Source organism: Erithacus rubecula, assembly GCF_903797595.1.
Source record: "Erithacus rubecula genome assembly, chromosome: 3".
NCBI classification, from domain to species: domain Eukaryota; kingdom Metazoa; phylum Chordata; class Aves; order Passeriformes; family Muscicapidae; genus Erithacus; species Erithacus rubecula.
Window position 1 is genome coordinate 43,526,311 of NC_136689.1, and position 20,807 is coordinate 43,547,117.

The window sequence follows — 20,807 nt, forward strand, 5'->3', positions numbered from 1 at the left end:
ATCCCTTGTTGTTCCAGATCCAGTTTTCAGAAATATACTGTTTATTCACCTGTACCAAATGCAGGGTTCAGCATGACCCTCAATTTCCACCAAAAACCATTTTCTGTTCTTCTCAGCAAAACACTCTATCACGTTAAAACCTTCTCTTTACATTTCTCTTTTATGCACTTTAATGTCTCTGTTAGGTCCATGACTCAGTTTTCAGACACCTGTCCATCACCATGGAGACAGAAAAGAATGCATATACATCATTTACAGTACTGAATAAAAACACCCTATTGATATTCATCATTAGGTTGGAATCTCCATGGCCAAAACAGGAAGCACAGACAAGTTTCCCATGACTCAAGCTGAGCAGTAATTCCCTTGTAAACTTCCATCATCACCAACACCAGCAACTGACAGGTCAAGGCCAAAATAAGCCACTGTCCTGCAGTTCAGAAAGGCAGCCAGCTTTCAAGAAGCAGTAACAGCCTCCGTGGGGTCAATGTGTTGGCAATGACAAGCTACACCAGAACCTTCCTTCCCTGACCTCTCTGTCTTTAAACAGATTTCCGTGGTAGGTTTGCAGTTCCACCACTTGTGCCCTTTCTTCAGAGCTGCTGTTCAGTGCAGACTCTGACAGCACACACAGGCACACACAGGCACCCACAGCAGCTGCCTGCACAGCTCCAGCCTGCAGCCCAAAGTGTCTCTGTGCAACCCGAGAAAGGCACACTGCCACCTTCTCAGCAGGGTGAGACACTGCTGAAATGCTCTTCCCAGCTTCACTCTATACACTGACTGAAGGAGAAACAGGAAGGTTTATTAATAAGCAGGAGGAAAAGGTCAGCAGCTTGACTTAGATCCACGACTTTCTAGGCTAAGATCACTTGCCCAGTATGCCAAACAGGTCAGGGAAGAGAGTGGTTCCGCCAGAACAGACTGTGAAACTCCAAGCAAACACCACAGCATACACCCAATGTGATCTCCCACAGAATCCTACTGATAATGCTGCTCATACAGTCATGCTGATATGGAATAAAAGGGTGTTTTACAGCTCCTACTGATTTCTGATAATTCATGCTAAATCTACAGTGAGGTGGGAAAGAACAATGTAAAACAAGTCCAGACGCAGACAACAGATGACTCAAGAATTGGAAGTATGCTCTGGGTGTTTTGGTGGGTTGTTTTTGGTTTGTTTTTCAAGTTCTCAAAAAACTTTTGCATAATAGTGCCATTTCATAGATTTTTATTCTTCCTCAATCTTTACATTGTGTTCAGACTTAATGCACTGAAAACCAAAGCTGCTCGTTTTCAAAGGGCCTTATACAGAGATATCAATTTATAGTGCAATTAAGAAACCACACAAACCTCAAACACACAGCTAGAAAAAAGATACTATTTTCTTGCTGCTGCAGTGCATTTGTGACCTACTGGAGGGTGTTTAAGTGCAGGTTTTTGAATTCTGACAGATTTTTCCTCTTTCCCCCTTCTACAATAAGAAGCTTGATTTTGCAGTCATGTGTCACAACTACATCACTTAAGATATATTCTGCTCAGTTCTTTAAATTTATACATCTATTTGCAAATCAGGTCAAAATAATGTAGAATATGCATTAGTGCACAGTGGCAGTGTATATTCCCACAGATTAAAGCAGGAAGGGGATTTGAGCATGCTCTACCCTTGGTCCAAACATGCATGCACGTAATTCAGCTGCACAGTGCTGTCAGGACATTCATAGCTCAAAGTTAAAGGCAACTAGAGAGAACACTGACCACATCATTTTTATGTTACTCAGCAAAATCATCAGCGTTAGCAGAGACATGCATGCCATAAACTCTTTAAAACCAAACATTTCATGTTTAGCTACCATAGTACAGTTTGCATTCATCACCAATTCCCTTTGTTGCAAGACAAGGGACAACACTGCAGCCACCCGGTTTTAACCATTATGGCCTGTGATCTTCAGACAAATTACAAACAGATTTTTTTTTTTTTTTTTTTACAAGCTGTAAAAACAAAATTGAACTTCAGCTAAGAATTTCGCAAATTATCCAGAGAACAACACATGTTCTACCCGAAGTGAGCAGAAACTATCCAACTCTACAAAACTGAAGTGCCATATGCAAAACTTTCCTACAAACATCCTATGCCAACAATACAGACACTATAGTGCACGACTGGATGAAGCCCCAAAAACTCCACACAGCTGCACACATAGCACAAAAGGTGGCCATCACACAACACCGTGAGCAGGACCAATGCTTACCAGTCAAAACAAAAAGAGATGATATTCACCATGAACCCATCCTGACTGGTCTGAGGAAACACAGACAAATATCTGCAAAGTTATTTTCAAGTAAGAAAGGGAGAAGGTTTTTCATATCAGATAAATGACACTACTCCACTATCAAGAAATAGTATGGTGGAACATACAGAAACTACCCCAAAACAGTAATAAGAAAGAAGGATGCTCTTCAGCATGCCTGCAAGCCTTCCCGTGCATGGAGTGTTCGTCAATGAACACTGTCAGTAGCAACTATCACAGCCTACCTTACTTCATCTTTGGTGTCCTACAGAAGTGAAATACACATCACTGAAATGCATCTGCTATGTGGCAGCATTCCCAGGTATGCCATTTAGAGAAGTCCCAAACCACTCTGAATCACATTTAAAATTCTCCACCCACAGGTTTTCTCAGCAAAGAAACATTAAAGAAAAATGCATTCACTCAGCCATGGAGACTGAGAAACTGGGGGTGACCTTTGATTATAGCACTAAAACAAAACACTCATTAAAAATAAGAAAACACTGCAAGAGAGGAAAAGCACACCCATCTACTTAGGTGAGTCCACTAGCTATTCTGCCATCTGGAAAAAACAGCAGCTTTCAGCACATAATCATGTAAACTGGTGGACTCTTGTGCTTTCTGAAATTTATCTTTTGACATAACAGTTCTATGAAGAATATAGGTCAAATTGAGCCTCATGGGAGTTTTACCAAATTTTAAACAGGAAAGAGCTGCTTATAGCTGAGTATTATGGCCAAATGAAAGGTTCCACAATTTAAAACTATTTGCTCTTTCACTGGCACTGTTGTCTGCATTATCTTTTCTTAGGTACTGGAGTCAGGAAATGGTCTAGTACAATAGCAAATGCAGTGAAGAGATTAATCTAAATCTGACTTTATACAAACTGTCTGAAGTCAGAGTCTCTCCACTATGACAGAGAGAAGAGCAGAATCTCTCAATTCAGTCTAGTTAAAAGGTATCTGTTGAGATCCAGGCAGCCCTTGAACATCATCATAGTGAAAAAGAAAATTTCCACTTGTGCAATTCTATCAATTTTGCCTCAGTAATACAGAGATTATTCCCAGCCAAACAATAATTCTACAAACCCGGGAAATGTGCCTTCTCTTTACACATTATCAGGAAAGAACAATGCAGTAAAAAATGGAAAAAGATGGTTAGGAATGAAAGGTACCATCTTCCCCTAGCCCATTCCAATCCACTGGCAGGCCCATTTCCCCATAGCCCATTCCAATCCCTTTTCCAGATCTCCGCCAGGGCTCTGTCCCTCAGTGACTAAGAGTCTCACCAGACTGCTAAAAATAACTTCTCAACTACAAGACATGCACATTATCAGCGGAAAACATTTCTGCAAACTTAGTAACAGCTCCACAACTCAGTCTGATGACAGAAGAGACTGAATAGGCAGACTAAAGAGTGGTTGCTGAGGCAGGGAAGCCTCTACTGCATGCCCATCCATGACCACCTCAGACAGAACATGTATCTTTTGCCCCCAGGTCACAGATATTTTACAGACAATCTCAGAAAGTTGAGGGTTTTGCATTATAAGCAATACTTACTATAAGAGCTAAATATATTAGAATGATATTGATAATTTGAACTTAATGCACTTAATTATATATTGCTTTTCAATTCAGCAGTCTTCCATGATTGTTTCAGTGGATGTGTTCAGAATTAACATGAAATAACATATGTAACATTCTGTAAGCAAGTGGAAGGCCTTCCACATTCAAAGTTATTTTTCCTGCTATAAAACAGTAATAAAACAGACAGGGGATTAAAAGACTTGCCCATGTCATATCTGTATGGATACCTGCACTGTTGGTTTTGCTGCGTCACCTGCATGCTGTGACCTCTACAGAAAAATGCACTTATTACCCAAAGCCCTGAACTACAGAATCAAAGGCCACACAGTCGCCAAAAGGTATGTAAAGCATGTCTCCATCAAGCCTTGAGAAGGGAGAATAATTTTAATGGCACTTTATGAAATGGAAAGAGTGCTTCAACACGAAAAATACCCAGTCACTTGTTCATCTAACAAACTCTGTATTTGTAATTTTTTTTATTCAAAAGCAACTTACCATCTATCAGAAAGACACAGAAAATGCAAGACTCAGAAATTTCATACACAAAACTGTCCTCCCTACAAAGATCACAAATTTCTGCAACTTCTACCACCCAGTGCTACCAAGGAAAAATACTGTGACTTATTTTAAAAGGATGAACAACATGGTTCTTGTGTCATGACAGCCAAAACTCTGTAACCAACCACTAAATCCTTGGTTTGACTCTTACTCCTCCCCTTATTCTATATGGCTCAAAGAAGTTATCTTTGTTCACTGAGAACTTAAGTAGTGGAACATTCATCATCATTTAAAAAGTTTTTGAACATGAAGGTGTCCTACTTACTCTGGTTTTGTCATGATGTTGAGGTATTTCAGGTATTCCCATGGAGGACAACACTTTTGCTTTCATAGCATTATTTCCCAAACTAAATTCACCAGTTATGAAATTACAGATCTGTAAGTACAATTACATGTCATAAATGGTGATTGCATTAAGGACTGTAATTTCAGGAAGACTCAGAGTGGTATCAACACCACTTATTCCAGACAAGCTTTTTTCTTGTACAGTTAAAATCCCAGCTGCTTCCAAAACAACACTATGATTTTATCCCAAATAAATTTCTGGTAAGAGCTGAAGTGATACTTGAAAGCCTATTTTTTTTTTTTTTAGTAAAGATTTAAGAGTATGAGTGGCTTTTTTCCTAATCCTGATGGAAATTTTAACCAAGCCAAACTTTCTATGGCTACTGTAAACACAGAGAGAATCCACCCATCCATTTGTTTTTCCCATGACACTTCCATCAGAGGGCAAGTCACATCAGTTAAGCTGTGACCTTCCTACTCATGTTTTGTTAATGACTAGGCAAGAAACAAGGAGTTTTCTGAACAGTTAAAAATCAGGGTGCTATTGATGTAATAGCTATAATTTGAAGCTACAGCACTGGGAGACATACAAATAAACTAGTTCCAAGACAAAGAGAAATAAAGAAAGGAAAAGGAGTAGAAATCCCAGTGACCTTTCATCTTTCAGAAGTCACTAATGCTTCTCAGTAAGCAGAAGGATATCCTGACCAGAATCACTACTTATTTCATTTATTCCCAGTCAAAATTTTCAGGAGCAGCACCAAAAAAGTTTACTGAAGACTCCACTGAAAGCTGAGCAAATCAAGACAAGTGCCAGTATCAAAGGCCAATTTTCTTTCACTCTCCCTGGTACAGTCAGTTGTAGTTGTACAGTAACAGCTGCCATTTTACTCCATTTCCTGAGAATAGAGTGGGGATAAGGTAGGGAAGCAAACAAACAATCTGATGAGGAACAAATAAAAATAAGCTCAAGGTCTCTCATATCAATACATGTCTATATTAGAGTTTCCACATGATATCTGAGCTGTCTATATTAAGCCTCTCAGGCCAGTCTTCCACTAAATTAAGCTCTTGAGTGGCTTAAAGTTCACATGATTTTTAGAGCCTATCTAGGCAGTTATTCTTTCTGCATCTCCTTATCAAAAGTTTCTTTGTCAGCTACCTTTTTCACCTTCAAATCCAGTTCTCTGATGAAACCTTGTATGTGAGAAGTCACATGGTATCAGGAACCACATTTCCTCTCTTTTAGAGAAAAGGGATTTCAGACTGAGGTGAGATCAAAGGCAAAAAAATTATCACAGTTGTTGATAAAATAGTTACAGTACTTAAAAATCTAACAACATGGAACCCAGAAACTGAAATACACTCTTATCATTTCTGATTCTCACGTTTTCCCAGTAATTCCTGTAACAGCCTCATGATGACTTGAAAGCAAACTGTACTGCTCTAAAAGGTCATACATACTCCTCAGTCTTTAACATCTTATTTGAATTGTCTCAGAATAATTCCAGCTAGAAGTTCTAGTTAGGGAGGCTAATAAATGTATTATATGTCAGTCCCAATACTTTCAGTTCTGTTTAAACATTTAAGTTATTATATTTCCTTGCCAGTCTGTGCAGACTGCAAGTTTTAGTACAGATTTACTGCTTGCTTTCATCCAAACTCCTTTCACATGTGTGGAACCAAAACTGCTCACCAGACAAGACCTCCTGTTTCTTACAGCACCTTTGACATAAATTTCATCTGTGTTCAATCTTCCTTCCTAGTACACAGTTAACCAGAAAGAAATATTTCTTTTGATTGCACTCCATTTCATAACAGTACATACATTTAACAGCAACACCTGAAATACACAAAGTGGGGTGTGGGAGAGGGTTCAGGGTTTGAGAAAAAGTAAGTCTGCTGAAAATATCTCTTAACATGTTCCTTCAAAAAGACTTTCTCTCTACAAACTGAAAATTGCTCGAAACCTGTGCAAGGCAGCTGCTCCTCTGTAGTTTAGAGATAAACAAAACAACAGTGGGGACAAATTCTAAGTCACGCTGTGATGAATACAAGCACTTTACTGGAAGTAGACTTACCTAAAAGAAAAAGCAAATGTAAGTAAGTAAACAGGGAGAAAAATTCATTGTATTCACTGTATCTTTATGTTCTTTATGTTCTTTATCAGGAGGAAAAATGTGAATTTACAAGAGGAAAAAGAAAAAAAAGTGAGCCATACAGAAATGAACAAGAGCAGCCCATTAGATGTATTTCACTCAAGAGCTTCAGATTTCTTTTTTTTTTTACTCTACTCCCTAAACCCATGGGCATCTACCAGAATTTAAGTGCAATTCCATTGCAATATAATCCTACCTGAACCAGTGGGGACACAAGGGGGATTAAAAAGAACCAACAATAAGGGTATTCTTTCTGCCTGATATGAGCTCCATCTCTGCCTAACTACAATTACATTCCTGTACTTTGCAAAACATCTCATTTCCTACCCTTTGCTTTCCTACAATAGTCTGAAAACAAGTGTTGCACTGGGATTTTTGAGTGTGTTAAGGATTTTAGATATTGCAGGTAGTCCATACCTAAAGTATTTTTATAAAGTTTTAAAATGCAAAGCTTTTCATTAAGAAATGTCAGCTTCCTTCAAGTCAGTATATCACAGAACAAGAAACAGCTATTATGGGTATGCTCAAAAGCTCCCAATGACAGAAAGGCCCTTGAAACTACTTTGGAAGTTGAAATTGGTTTTGTAACAAAGAACATGTGAAAAATAAACTTGATTAGAAGCAGTTGCAAAGTTTTTTTACAAATTCACCAAGCATACGCATTCTTTTCATGGAGTTCAGACACAGCCCAGTTAAGCTATAGCAAAAAGAACCAGCAAATTATAAAAAGTTGCTCCTTGCTTGATTATAACAATGAAGATCAAGTTGAGGGGAAAAATCTAAAGAGCTTTCCTGCCTTCCAGCCACCAGAATACAAGAATGTAACTCTCCAACAGCAATCTAGTATTCCAGAGCCATTGGATTTAAAAAGAAAAACTGTTCTTAGAAAAAAATTCTACAAAGAAGACAGTACACATTGCTCATGATTCATTAATAACTCTGAACTGGTTTGCTTTTTCTTTTCCTGTTTTAAAGTTCTGGTTTTGAACTTAAATACAGATAAGAAAAGCAAACTCAAATCACATCCAGAAAATAAGCTTAATAAAATGACTACAACCTTAGTCCAAGACCTCAGGTTTCAAAGGAAACACTCATGTCTAAGCTCCTTATATTGTAAGAATTTTCATTTCAACAGAATGAAGTCCAGGATACCAATGAGACAGGCATCACTAATGGCATGCTTCAATAAACAGGCTAAGAGCTACCAAATTATCTATCAGCATATACAAAGCATATTAATACACATAGCATATAAATATTAATATCAGGATTGCGAGCAGAAATTGGTGACAAATTATTTGTCCTACAAATATAGGACAATACAAATACCTCAAATATCTGCAATTTCTCTGCAGCTGAAAGCCTGCAAAAGTGTGCAAGCAATTCCTCTTGCACCGATCTGCCTGTTTCCAACACCGCACATATTTAACAATGATACCACAACTTAAGAGACCAGACACCCAAAGCAGTTTTATCTGTAGCCTTAAAATATTAGCTCAGTTTCCTTCTGGTTTATTCTCAAAAAAATCTCACAGTAATAAATAACCTGCCAGTTCACCAACATTCGACATGGAGGCAGGGAAGGAGACAACAACAGTTAACAGTCATCCTTGACCCAGTGAAGCAGAGTAGACTGCCACTAACCTACTTTAGAATACCAAAGCATAAGGCTGTAGCCCTGCCCCACCAGTCTAGAGCTGCATCTGAGAACACAACAGCAGCTCAGCAGTATTTGAGGAAGACACTGGGCAGCGTTATACAGTGCAACAGCCGAAAAACAGCACACAACTCTGCTGACTAAGGGAAAATGAAAAGTACTAAAGCAGCATTTGCCATGTTTCTTTGTTTTGTCTGAGTTAATTTCAAACATGGCCAGCGATGCCTCTGCACACACACTACATACATTGTATGGTCAAAGTTCAGCTTTAAGAGCAACAAACAGTATTGGGGGATTATGGCTCCATACCAGCCCCTGCTGTACCTGGTTTTCAACTCCTTTTGCTTCTGATTATCTGCATAGCATTCTTCCTTTCTTGTGTCTCCTTTTCCCCACCAGAATCTCATCATTTGGCCAGCAGGCTTGCTTTAAGTGTTGCTTCTATTTGTGTTTCCCCGACATGAACAGTTCTTGATGCTGTAAGGTCATTTGAATGCAATTGAAACTTTGGCTCACGCACAAGTTTCCTCACCCTCTCTTGGCAGAGCAGTTACACAAACTACCAAACTGAATCAAACAGGGTTAGGCTACTCCTCTTTTCAGTCTGCTGCATTAAAACCTTGATATTTTAAATGCATATTACAGTATCTACATTCATAACCACGTCCAAATTTTTTAATTGGAGAACAAAGCTGTAGAGACAACCATAGACAAAAATCCTCCAGACAGAACAGACGGTAGCAAATCTTTCCTTTCTAAACATCAGGATAACACTGCAAAGTGTTTCCAGAGCCTTCACAAAAGTAGTAAGATTCATCTACAGAGCAAAATAAAGCCATACTGTAAAACTGCATACATCTCAAAAGTCTAAGGCTTTCTGGTGCATGTGCTGAAACACTCATGAGAGAACAGAGCTACGAGCTCATCTGGCAATCACACATACTCCAACAAATTAAACCCCTTTTTCCTGAAATTATCCTTCAAGGTAAAGCCAGTCACAAACTCTGCCCTTCTCAAAATGACATTTTTATATAAGGCATGACCTGTCACCTCAAGAGACTTCTACAAATTTGGAAATATTTATCATTCCTCAAGAAAACTGTGAGCAATTTCCTTTCTTAACTTCTCCAAGACAAGTCACACCAGTTCTCAGCCAGCCTCCTGTTCCCTCACATTAAGGAAAAGTTTGGCATTGCAGCCACCTCTTCTCTGAGCACCAGGAGCTTTTTTGTGGAAGGATCCAACTGAAAACAAAGAGTCAAAACAAAGGATGTGCAAACAGTGCCTTCCAGGGACAAGCCTGCACCAAGGATAAACTTTTGAATCTTTGTAGATATGAAATGCAACTCCCTCTGTGAAAAAAGTATTCCAAACCAGATGTTCCTTCAGACCTAAGAACAAATAACACAATTTTAATCATTTCTCGTCTGATTTTGCTTATTATAAGTCACCTCCCCAATCATGTCTAACTAAAGAGATTTTTAAATGTTCAATTGTAGTTAATCAAAAGACATGCGCTTACATTAATAGTTACTTACCATTTGCTTACCCACTGTTACTTCCCAGTGCTTCCCACTGCATCAAGCTTGTGGCTACTGGCAACTCTACTCTGCTCCAATAACAAAAAAATCCTCTTAAAAGAAGTCCCTTCTAACCCAAACCATTCTGATTCTGTGACTATTCCTCAGTTCCAAACTGAGCATAACTGCATGACTGGATAACATCCAGCCTTTAGGATACATGAACTACCATTTACTTGATCAGTGAAGCTGCAGGTATTCCCAGTGCCTTTTCACACCACTGTTTTCCTGCTTCACAACACTCCTGACTTTCAAGTTTTAACGTACTAAAGTGCAGAACTGCTCCAAGCATCAGGCTATGATTACAGCAGACTGAAAGTCACCATATGGTGAATGGTGGATTTGATGAGGTGATTTACATTTGCAAATATAATTCTATTCCCATGTGCATTTCTATTCTTTGTCATAAGCATGAACTGAAACACCTGCAGTAAAAGAAATTAAATTTGAGCCTGATAGTGAAACAATAAGATTTAAAGTAAAAACAAAAATTTTTCATACAGAACTGAAGTCTCCTTTCTTCCCAAAGGATGCAAAAAAGAAAAAAAGGAAAGAAACACCACACTAGACACTCAGTGATCAGTTTAAAACAAACCAGAACAAACATTTGCAGCAATATGCAAATACAGCACTTACAGTGGTCAAGGAAGGAAGTAAAATATTCTTTTAAAGGCTGAAATTGCAGAGAAAAGTGTTTCTCTCCAGCACCATGGAGAACTAAAAGAGATCTCCTGTTCATACCCTTTCTGCACAAGTTGGGATTTCAAGAGATGCTTCTCCAAAATAACAGTTGGTAGCAAAGTACCTTGTGAAAATCTATCTTTCGTTTCCATTAACTTTTAAATTAAGTTGCAAAACAGTTTTTCTGAGAACTAAGAATTTTTCAAACAACACTTATCTTTTAGGTTTCCCAATGAGTCCATGTAACTACCACTGCCCATCTGTCTTGCTCACGTATCTTCAGCAGCAGGAACATTTGCTGACTCTATAATCAAGAATGAACTGGCAGTAAAATTATTTATCCTCTGCCAGACAGTGCCACTATTAAATATCGAGGGAAATAAATTAGGATTTAACTCCAGTTGACTGGCAAATCTTGTATAGATACAGACAGATATAGGCTATTTATACACAGATTTTTATGAGGTCACCTTGCTGACACAATACAACCTTCAAAGCCTCAAGACATTAACCAGGTGTCTCCTGCCTACTCATTGTGTCAAAATAGTAGCACCAATCCAGCACTGCATGACCTATTACCACCCATCTACTCACACTGCACATCCTCAAGACTGTCTGCTTTGTGACAGTACAGCAAAGTTGTTTCAAGTAATTTAAATCTACTGCCTGGCACATTTATTCTTTGACAGTCCATTTGCTATGGGGAAAAAAATACCACAACCTAAAAAGCTCCCACTTTTATAATAAGCCTACATGTAAAGCACAAAAAAAACTTGATTTCCTTTACCTACAATGCATTTCAATTCAATGTTTCTAAATTATTTCATCAGTTTGCAATGTAACTTTCACTACCATCTTAGCTTGGTGGTAAGGAATGAAAAGATCATTCTCTTTAAAAACAATCGAGAGAAACTGGAGGAAGTAGTCACTTGCCTGTGCTAACAACTAGTATTTTTTACTAATGCAAGGTAATAAAAGTTTGTCCTTTGTAGTAACCAGTATTGGGCCCAGAGAGTGTTAAGATCCAAATCAAAATAATGAAGCAAGACAGTTTACAGAGAAAACTGTGGATCATTTTTCTAGTGAAGGATATCCTTACACTGCCCTTTCATACCCACACAAGCAAGTATGTGTTCAGTCCAAAATCCTCCCCCACCAGCTTCCCTGAAAACACTGTATGTAGGCAGGATAAAGTATTACTCAGAAGTAGAGCATTTGGAATGTGTCTCAGCTTTTCAGATATCCAGCTATAGTTAGTAAAGAGCAGATTATTTCCTGAGCAAGTGAGCAGAGTTTAGACTATCTTAATATTAAAAGTATAAAAAAATTAGATGGCTACTATAAGAAAGCTGTAAACCAAATACAAAGTTCAAAATTTATATAAAAATATTTAAGCCAAATACAGACTAAGTTCAGAATTGAGACAGATTTAAGACCTTGCAAAAAATAGGCTTGAGGAATACAAGAACTCTCCACTTTCTTCCTCATCTAATGCACATAAGTCTAGTGTCAAAGTAAGTTAAAAGCAACTCAACCTCAGAAGTAAGACTAAAACAAAAGCAGTTTTTCCCCCAAATACTACTTTTTTGTCCTAGCAGTCCTACATCCCAAGAAACAAAAATCAAACATACCATCATCTTCACTCCCCTCCACCAAATACACAATTGAAGAAAAACACACAGGCCTTTTACCAATCTGCACCATATAGACAGAAAACAAACCAAAACCCTGTGGGCAGAAGTAGAAAGCAAATGATCCTTCCTTGCCTCAGTTTAGTATGGTAGCCCGATGGCAGTACCCAACTCGCCTCTGTCACTGAGTTATGCAAAAATGTCAACTAGCTGGATTCACCTATTCCAGATAATCAGTAGGGAAAGTTTTACTGAGGATTAAAACCAACCAAAGACACCCTGAGGTCTCATCCCCACCTCCTGTCCTCCTTCTCTACACACAGTATGCTCACTCCACACACCCACACAATACAAGACAGCTGCAAGTGTGTCTCCATGGGATGTGCCAAGTAAAAAAGTAGTTTCCAGTTTGAATCAACCACTGTGGGTCATTCTTATTTAAAGATGGAAAGAACAGGTTCTTCCTTACTCTTCCTTTAAATTACACCAAACAATTCTTGCCCAGGTTTTACAACATATACTCACATGAACAAAGCACAAAGTTCACACATTTAAAATGAACCTTACCATTCAGTGTTACCATGAAAGGGAAGAGTAGAAGGGAAGCAGTGATGCTTACAGGGGGTATCTAAATGAATATAGCTCTTGGGGAAAAGAAAAATTATTAGAGAGCTCAACATCCATAGACTTGCACAGAAGCCCGTGCCAGGGACCTGCAGGGACTGGCTGAGGAGCAGAGATCAGAGCCAGGTACAGCCAGCCTGTGGTAAGAGGCAGCAGCTGCAGAAGGCTGCATCAAACATTCAGTACACATCTGCCCCTATCCATGCAGGAGCCTCATTTGCCAGACGGCAAACAGGTATGAAAGACTGTGTGGCTTTTTTCTGAAATCAGTTTAAAGCAAGGCAGACAGCACAAACTGAATAGACTGTCAGCTCATTTGAAACAAGAACTGGCTTGGTGTCATCCCAATTATGATAAAACGCACCAAGACAGCGTCATGAGGTTCCCAGTAGAAAAGCAGACAGCGTGCATATGCTGTCCCTCCCTCAGGCCCAAATTCCCTCTGCCTCCAAATCCATTATTTAATACTGGCTGTAACTATTAAAACCAAAATTTTTCAGAATAGACATTAGATTAAAACCAAAGATAAAAATTCAATATTTTCATTTTCATCCACAATTTTAGAAAAAAAAATTAAGTGTGCTTTAGGGGATAGATTACTTAGGTGAAAACTCAACTGTTACTTATCTTAACACTAGTGAAGACAATTCCAACAAACTCCTGTATGCCTCTAAGCAGCCTGACCTTCGTTCAGCCTGCATCTGCAATCTGAAACACTAAATTGATCTCTTCATTTTTCAAATGTCACCACAAAACCATCACGATTGTTAAGACTAAGTTCACGTAGCAGTAAAGTCAACCAAAGCTCCAATTCTGCCCTCAGTTACAGTATAGCAAATCCAGTCAGTATAGCTGTGACACTTTGTATTTGCACAACAGTAGTAGTGCAGTAGAGTAGAATATAGAACTGAAAGTCAGCAGCCAAAAGACAATTTAAATTAACACTATAACTGCTTAAATTTAAACTCTTTGGTTGGTTGGCAGATGTAAACACAAGTCTCCACCAAGAAGAGTATCCTTATCAATGAGACAAGCTAAGCTAAATTACTTATACTCCAACAACCCCATCTAACCACACATACCCGCAGAACATCTAACCTCTCCATTTGACAGCTCAGTGTTGTATTCAGATATGGCACCATTTAATTATGAACTGGATTGCTACAAGAGAATAGGACAGTTAACTTACTGCTGTTTAATGAGCACACTCTTGTTAGTTGTGAATACATTCACTGTACTCATTAAATCAGGAGGCACTGGAGTTCTGAATACATCATTAAAAGGATCCAGGAATGCTGTTACTTTGTTCAGCATGACTACACACTCTGCTTGACAGTTGGAAAATGAGTAAGAAATGTAAGCCCCTTCCTGTTAGGCCAGCAGATCTAATTTAAACTAGGACGCAGGAAAGAGAGTGGGAGAATCTGCTTCTTCAGAATTTCACTCATTTTAGAACACCCCACTGCTGACTTGAAGTGGAAACACTCAGTACTGTAAGACAGCAATAAAAAGGAAATGTCAAGCTTCTGGAGGGGAGGGCTATTTAAATAATAAATTACTAAGTAAACAAACATATTCACAGTCCATTTTCAATACACTCAAGGAGTATGCATTAATCTATCAACCTGTCGATTAGCATAATGAACCTTCATAAAACCAATACACACACACTCCTAACATGGTAGTTCCCGCACTATTTACAACATACTGATTAAAGCTGAAGGACTGAAACTGACTAGTAGGTTCCTGTACATTCTCACAGAGGAGACTTAAAACATATGTTCAGTGAGAAAATGAGTTTTGTGCCACCTACCCACAAAGATATACTCCCACCTGAGAACCTATATGTCTGAAACAATCTATAGTTACAGAGAAATTAAAATACTGTCAATTGTCCAGTTCAAACCCAATGCATGGGAGCACCTTCTACCAAAAGAAGTATGTGAACCAACATCACTGATGGCATCACTGGAGTTGCAGGGCATCCTGGAAGTTAAGATTTAACAAGTACAACTGCTCCCTCTAAGCACATCCTTGGAACAAGAAAATGTATTTATGCAATGTGTTTATGACAAATCTTTCTTCTCCTCCCGCCTCATGCACAGAGAAGTTCAGAACTGGGGGAAGAGTGGGGGAGCTGACCCAAGCTTAATACTCTCAGTGCAAGGCTCTGTGAGACTCAATCACTTTAATCCAAGCAGTTATTTTTCAGTTAGAAAGTAGTTGATACTGTAAGAAGCTATATAAATACTCAACTGTAGTCAAACAAGGGCTGCTACCTATGAAGGCAAGCTTAATACCACAAGCACATTTAGCTCAGTCTCCTTCCATCATGCTGATGTGATAGTTCAACTCATACCTGAGAAAAACATGCTCTAACCAGTCATGTTAACACATTAGGACTTTGCTAGCTCCAGGCTTCAAAACAAACCTCTGGAGCTCATCAAGATCCCAATTTTATCACTTTTACCGACAAAATAATCTTCAGGAAGAAATCCTTCTGATTAAGAAGTCAGGCTTAATGCAACATGCCACGACTAATCCTCTTAAATTTTCTCTGGGTCTTGCACTGTAATCTCAGTAATGCAGAAGAAACTGTTCTTTTCATAGGAGCTTTGTGGCTGTGTGGACAATCTTACTCAAACAGCAAGTGATTACCCAGTGCTATCAACCTGCATTATCAACACAGAAGTTTCAGTACACAGTCCTGCTTACTTGGGGTGCAACCACACTGAAATAACCACGTATAAGATGTAGAACAGCACTCCTCACGTCAACCACTACAGAGTTCTGGAGTCACAGCTCATTGCTCCCCATACTGCAGTACACAGATGAACTCAGCTCTTTTAGACCATACTGTGGAAACAGCCTGAAGAACTACCTAGCTCTCCAATGGTTTTAAATAGTACCCTTACCAGAAGGTAGAAAGTAACATTTTGGGGATAGGGAAATCAAAAGGAGATATCACATTCAGACTAGATCTAGAGATATATCCCTTATCAGCAATATGCACCTAGAAGTGCATCAGAGCATTTGATTAAAATCCCAGTTCACTGATTTAAGAACAAAATAAAAAAACCCAAAAAAACCCAACTTTAGTCACCCACACTGCTCCCTTGGTGTCAGATAAAACAATGCAGAGAGTGAGTACTCAGATTTTCTTATCAAGGGCATGGTCTGTTCTTCTAACATCCAGCAAGAAACATACACAGAGAAAATGCATGCAAAAGAGACTCAATAAGAGCTACATGTTAGAGTGCTTAATTTGGGTCCTTTTTTTTTTTAACTGTACTAGAAAGTTCTGTATGAGAGAGCTGCCTAATAGAGTTTGGAAGCTGAGAGATGAACACATAAAAATTCATAAATAATAAACTTCTCAAGTGTTTCATTTTCTTCCCCATGTGCTCAACACAGGGCAACTCATGCACCATCTCAGCTGGTTTAACTCAAAAAACATCACATACTTTGATGACAGAAAGGAAAGGATGATGTACAGGGAACTGTTTAAAGAACATTTGTTGTTCTGCTTAGCAACAACATAATTCCATGGCTAAAAACCTATAAAACATTAGATGTAGAGACATAATTTTTACCTGTTATAAATAGTTTGCATTCTTCATCTCCTTACCTACTTCTGATCTGCCATTAAGTCCGACTTGCATCTTTCTGGCAGATACCTCCCTTTTGCTTTTTGTACAACACAGAGCAGCTTGTGATTTATACTTTGAGGATATTTAAACTGGTTAAGTGACTTACAGAGAGAAAATAAATTACACATTCAAAACAAGACACACACGGTCTTATGACAACAAAAGGAAAGAAAAGTCATGCTTTTCTTCATGCTATGTGCTGTATCACCATAACATAATAAGAAGGACTTCTGCTCAAAGACTTTAATCTCCTTATTAATACCTCTATGCTCTGCATATATTACATCTGGTCTTGCATCTCATCATCATCATCATTCAAAATCTTTGCAGGTACAGCTTTGCATTATATACTTACACAAAAAGCAATCCAACAAAGATCCTGTCCAGCAGTTGTAAGGAAAAATACAAAACAAATACTTAAATGGCAAAACACATGCACTTCCAAACTTGAGGTCTGGCTAGACCCTCAAGTCCTCCTTTTCAAGGAAAGCACTTGTATTTACTCCCATAAACATGATTTTTGTTCTTGTTTCAAATACTCCAAACTGTTTTTTAATACATCCAGGTTAACATAAATATCTTACCCAGCTACACAGGGAAAAAGAATTAAATTCTGTTTGTTGAATGGCAAAACAATCTGTCAGAATTTCTTTTTCCATGTATTCCGCTGCACCATATGTGGGGGCTGGAACAAAGCCTAAGAACATCTGCCACAGACTTTAAAACCCCTAATAATAGCACAGCTGGTGTCCTCAGCCTTATGATCTCAGCACAGACTCATGTGGCCACTCCTGACTCTGGCCCCCAATCCAGGCAAAGCACAGAAACCCTCAAAGGTTGGATACGTTCATTCATTCTTAGCTCAATTTGCATTTTGCTAAAGAACCAACACAGAAAGCAAGCTGAAATCCTTGTATTTTTAGCAGTTCAACAGTCATTGTTTCCATAGGACTTCCCCACTCTCCTTTCATTACACTCCAGTTTAGCAGTATTCCATAAAAAGAAGCTCCTCAACAAAACAATTGCAAATCTCAGGGATCCAGGGTTAGAAACCTAAAATGCTTAACTACACTACAGAAGTGGTTTTTGCCTTTTCCTCTTCCACTAAACTCATGGACTACCTTCATTCCTGTCCATTTAATTTACTTACAAATGAATATTGCCACCAGCTTGCTTTAATCATGTTCAAAAGTGCTGGTTTATCAACGAGAAAACCATATTCCAAAGAAGAAACAAGGATGACAGAAGAGCACAGAACTCAGAATATGAAACTATGTTTAAGCTCACAAAGAGTCAGCATTGGGCTCTAGGAGGTATTTACCACCCAGATGTGTTAGGAAAATGTCTAGGATCTTCTATGCCCAAAGCATGCAACTTTGTGAAGGTGGGAACAAGGAAAGCAATATTTGGGTGGGGGGTGAGGTTTGAGACTTTTATTCCCTTCAGTCCACACTCTGCCCCCTTTACTCTTTCATCTATTAAAAAAAGTGTAGGTAGCTTCCAGCAGTCAATGGGCATGAGTTCAGTTTAACATAAGGTGTGCAGGTGGACCTGTGAAAGGCACATTTAGTCACCGGCAAAGCACAAAGAGCTGGCTACTTTAGCAAATTGCTGTATCCACAGTAACAACTGACAGAATACTGAACTCTAAATTCCAAGAGCAACCCATTTAATCCGACTACTTTAAAATGCCAATGTGACACTAATATCCTCACCATAAAATGTTTTCTTTCCCGTTTCTCATGAGGGAAAGAGACAAAAATCCCCAAAGCAGAGAAAAGCAAAACTTTATAAATTCCCACACTGTCTAACAATATTGGCCCTTTTAAAAGAAGAGACATTTAGCAGATAATCATTCTTAATTTGTACCACATCACTGAACAACAAAGGAAAAGAGAAAATACAGAGCAAGTTACTTAATAGTTTTATATAAAAGTACCAAAGTCTGAGAAAAGACAAAACACTAGACCAGCACAGCTACAGTAATCAATTTGGCTGTGACAAACATATTTACTGTAATGCATCAGTTATATGCTTTGCTCCTTCTATCACCCTCTATCTGATCTGTAACTCCTCTTAGAGTTATCAGAAAAATGAACTATGAAAAAGAGTACATTTTAAGGAGTTAGGCAAATTGTCACACCTTTTCAAACAAAGTCTAAACATCAGCAAAAATTATATCTATGGAGAAAAAAAAACCTGCAGCAGGAATATCTATAGAAAGAAAAGATAGAGCTTCAAACAACATCAGTTTGACCATAAATTCTTAATTCCAACAACTATACAACACAAGTCCAACAGAAGGCTGTATTTACGTTATGCTGTAGACTTCTGATGGCAAATAAGAAAAATTGACGGCTTCAATTTTACCTTAGACTCCAACTGGGAAGCAAACTGTGCAATGGCAGCAACAGCTGTATCACAAGTGTTGAATGTGGCCATAGCAAATATCTGGGCTGGCACCAGTAATGAATTACACTGCTTTTTAAAAATAAATTTGACATCAGACACATTAAATAAGTCTACTGTTGCTGTGCTGTCCCTTGTGTAACAGATACAGTAGCCACATATAAGACACATGATGCCCTTCAACTTGGCAGAAAGAGCTACTGTTTACAAAAAAGCATAATCTCACAGAAGCACAAACAATTTGCAGAACTAACAAAGTTCTCCTGTTCCGCCCGTAACTGCTGTCTTGGAGCAGGCACAGACCTACTGCTCTCTCCAGATTTTGTTTTCTCACTTGCTACAAGCCAAATTTTTTCTGCTTTATTTCTGGTGCTACATGCTGTAGCTACAAGTCTGCTGTGACAGAAAGCAGGGAGAGACAAGGAGTTCTTAAAAATGGGTTAGTACTTCCACACTTCAAAGAGACTGACCCTGGCTATCTGCACTATTTCAGCCAATACAATTATGTCTGCATAAAGTTTATAGGTGCTCAGCCTTCCTTTACTCAAAAGATCAGCCTACAAATATGGAAAAGGCCAGGAAGCATACCCTGCATGCTTTCTAGCCCATCTACATGCTTTGTCTTCCTCTCAGCAATTTCTCAGAAACCAGTTTTCTCTTCCTGAGTATTTCAACATGTGCCTTTATTAAGCAGTCCTGACAGAACTTGTATTTTTCTATTCAGGAAGCTACAGGTTGGGGGACAAGACAAATAAGCCTGTCATAGGACAAAGACACAATGCAAACATTGTATAACTGCAAAGTGAAGTCATTGGTAGACACAGTAACCACGACCTGTAATAATTCCTGCCTGGCCTGATTCCTGCATCTGGAAATGTATCTCTGAGAGTAATGCTGCACACAGTCTGCCCAAAATCTGGGGTGGATGGTGGAGCTGTTCTAACATGAAAAATTCATCACAAAGCTCACAAATAACATCAGATCACAGTGCAATTATGAAGAAGGCCTTCCAAGCCACAGTTATACTTGGTTAATGAATCAAACCTGTACTTTAAACAGCCTTAATATTCAAAATTACGGTTTGATTCACACCACCTATCATTTTATATAGGGGTGATACGCTCCAGTGAAAGTAACTTGGCTAAATTCAACTCAGTGTGTAACAAGCCCTTGAAGCACACACCATGCAATCATTACCTATATCACTATGTCTGAATCTTGTACCAGTTGCTACCCCATCTCAAATAAGTATCCAAAAAAAGTTAACAGAAGTGGATAGCACACTCACATTACCACGACTTTGTACTGCTTTGAATATAGTCTGCATACAAGAAGCAAAACCTGGACAAAAGACCCAAGGCAGCATCACCACACACAGCTGAATTTACCAGCATGGAACTGAGATAGGTTAAGAGACTAATCTGCCCTCTGGTTTAAAACGCCTCCCATCAAATTCCAACATTGGATAACCCACCCTTCCAGGCACAAATGTTAAGTAGTACAAAGACAGTGTTGCCAAGAAATACATTTGCTGCTTTCCTACCTTCTTCTCATTTAAGCTGCATGTGCACTTTACCAAGAAGTACTATACGCCAGGACACAATAAAAAAGTGGAAACATCAGTGCTTAAATACTAGAAAAGCCTCTTGCAAGTGCAAAAGAAAGTTATTTCATGCTTTCATTTGCTTTGTGGTTA

General features: G+C 38.7%; 1 protein-coding gene across 6 annotated transcripts in view; it reads right to left on the minus strand.

Moving 5' to 3' along the window:
- TRAK1 (trafficking kinesin protein 1) overlaps positions 1-20,807 on the minus strand; it is a 124,289-nt gene that overhangs the window by 92,022 nt on the left and 11,460 nt on the right. For 3 of the 6 annotated variants that reach the window (XM_079299930.1, XM_079299929.1, XM_079299931.1), the window contains exon 1: positions 8,861-9,017. The exons of 1 other annotated variant lie outside the window; for it this stretch is intronic. In XM_079299930.1, the coding sequence (XP_079156056.1) occupies positions 8,861-8,946 (86 nt within the window). In that variant the 5' untranslated portion in view covers positions 8,947-9,017. Of the gene's footprint in view, positions 1-8,860; positions 9,019-20,807 lie in introns of those variants that run through there. 2 more of the 6 variants (XM_079299927.1, XM_079299926.1) reach the window with 1 other exon arrangement.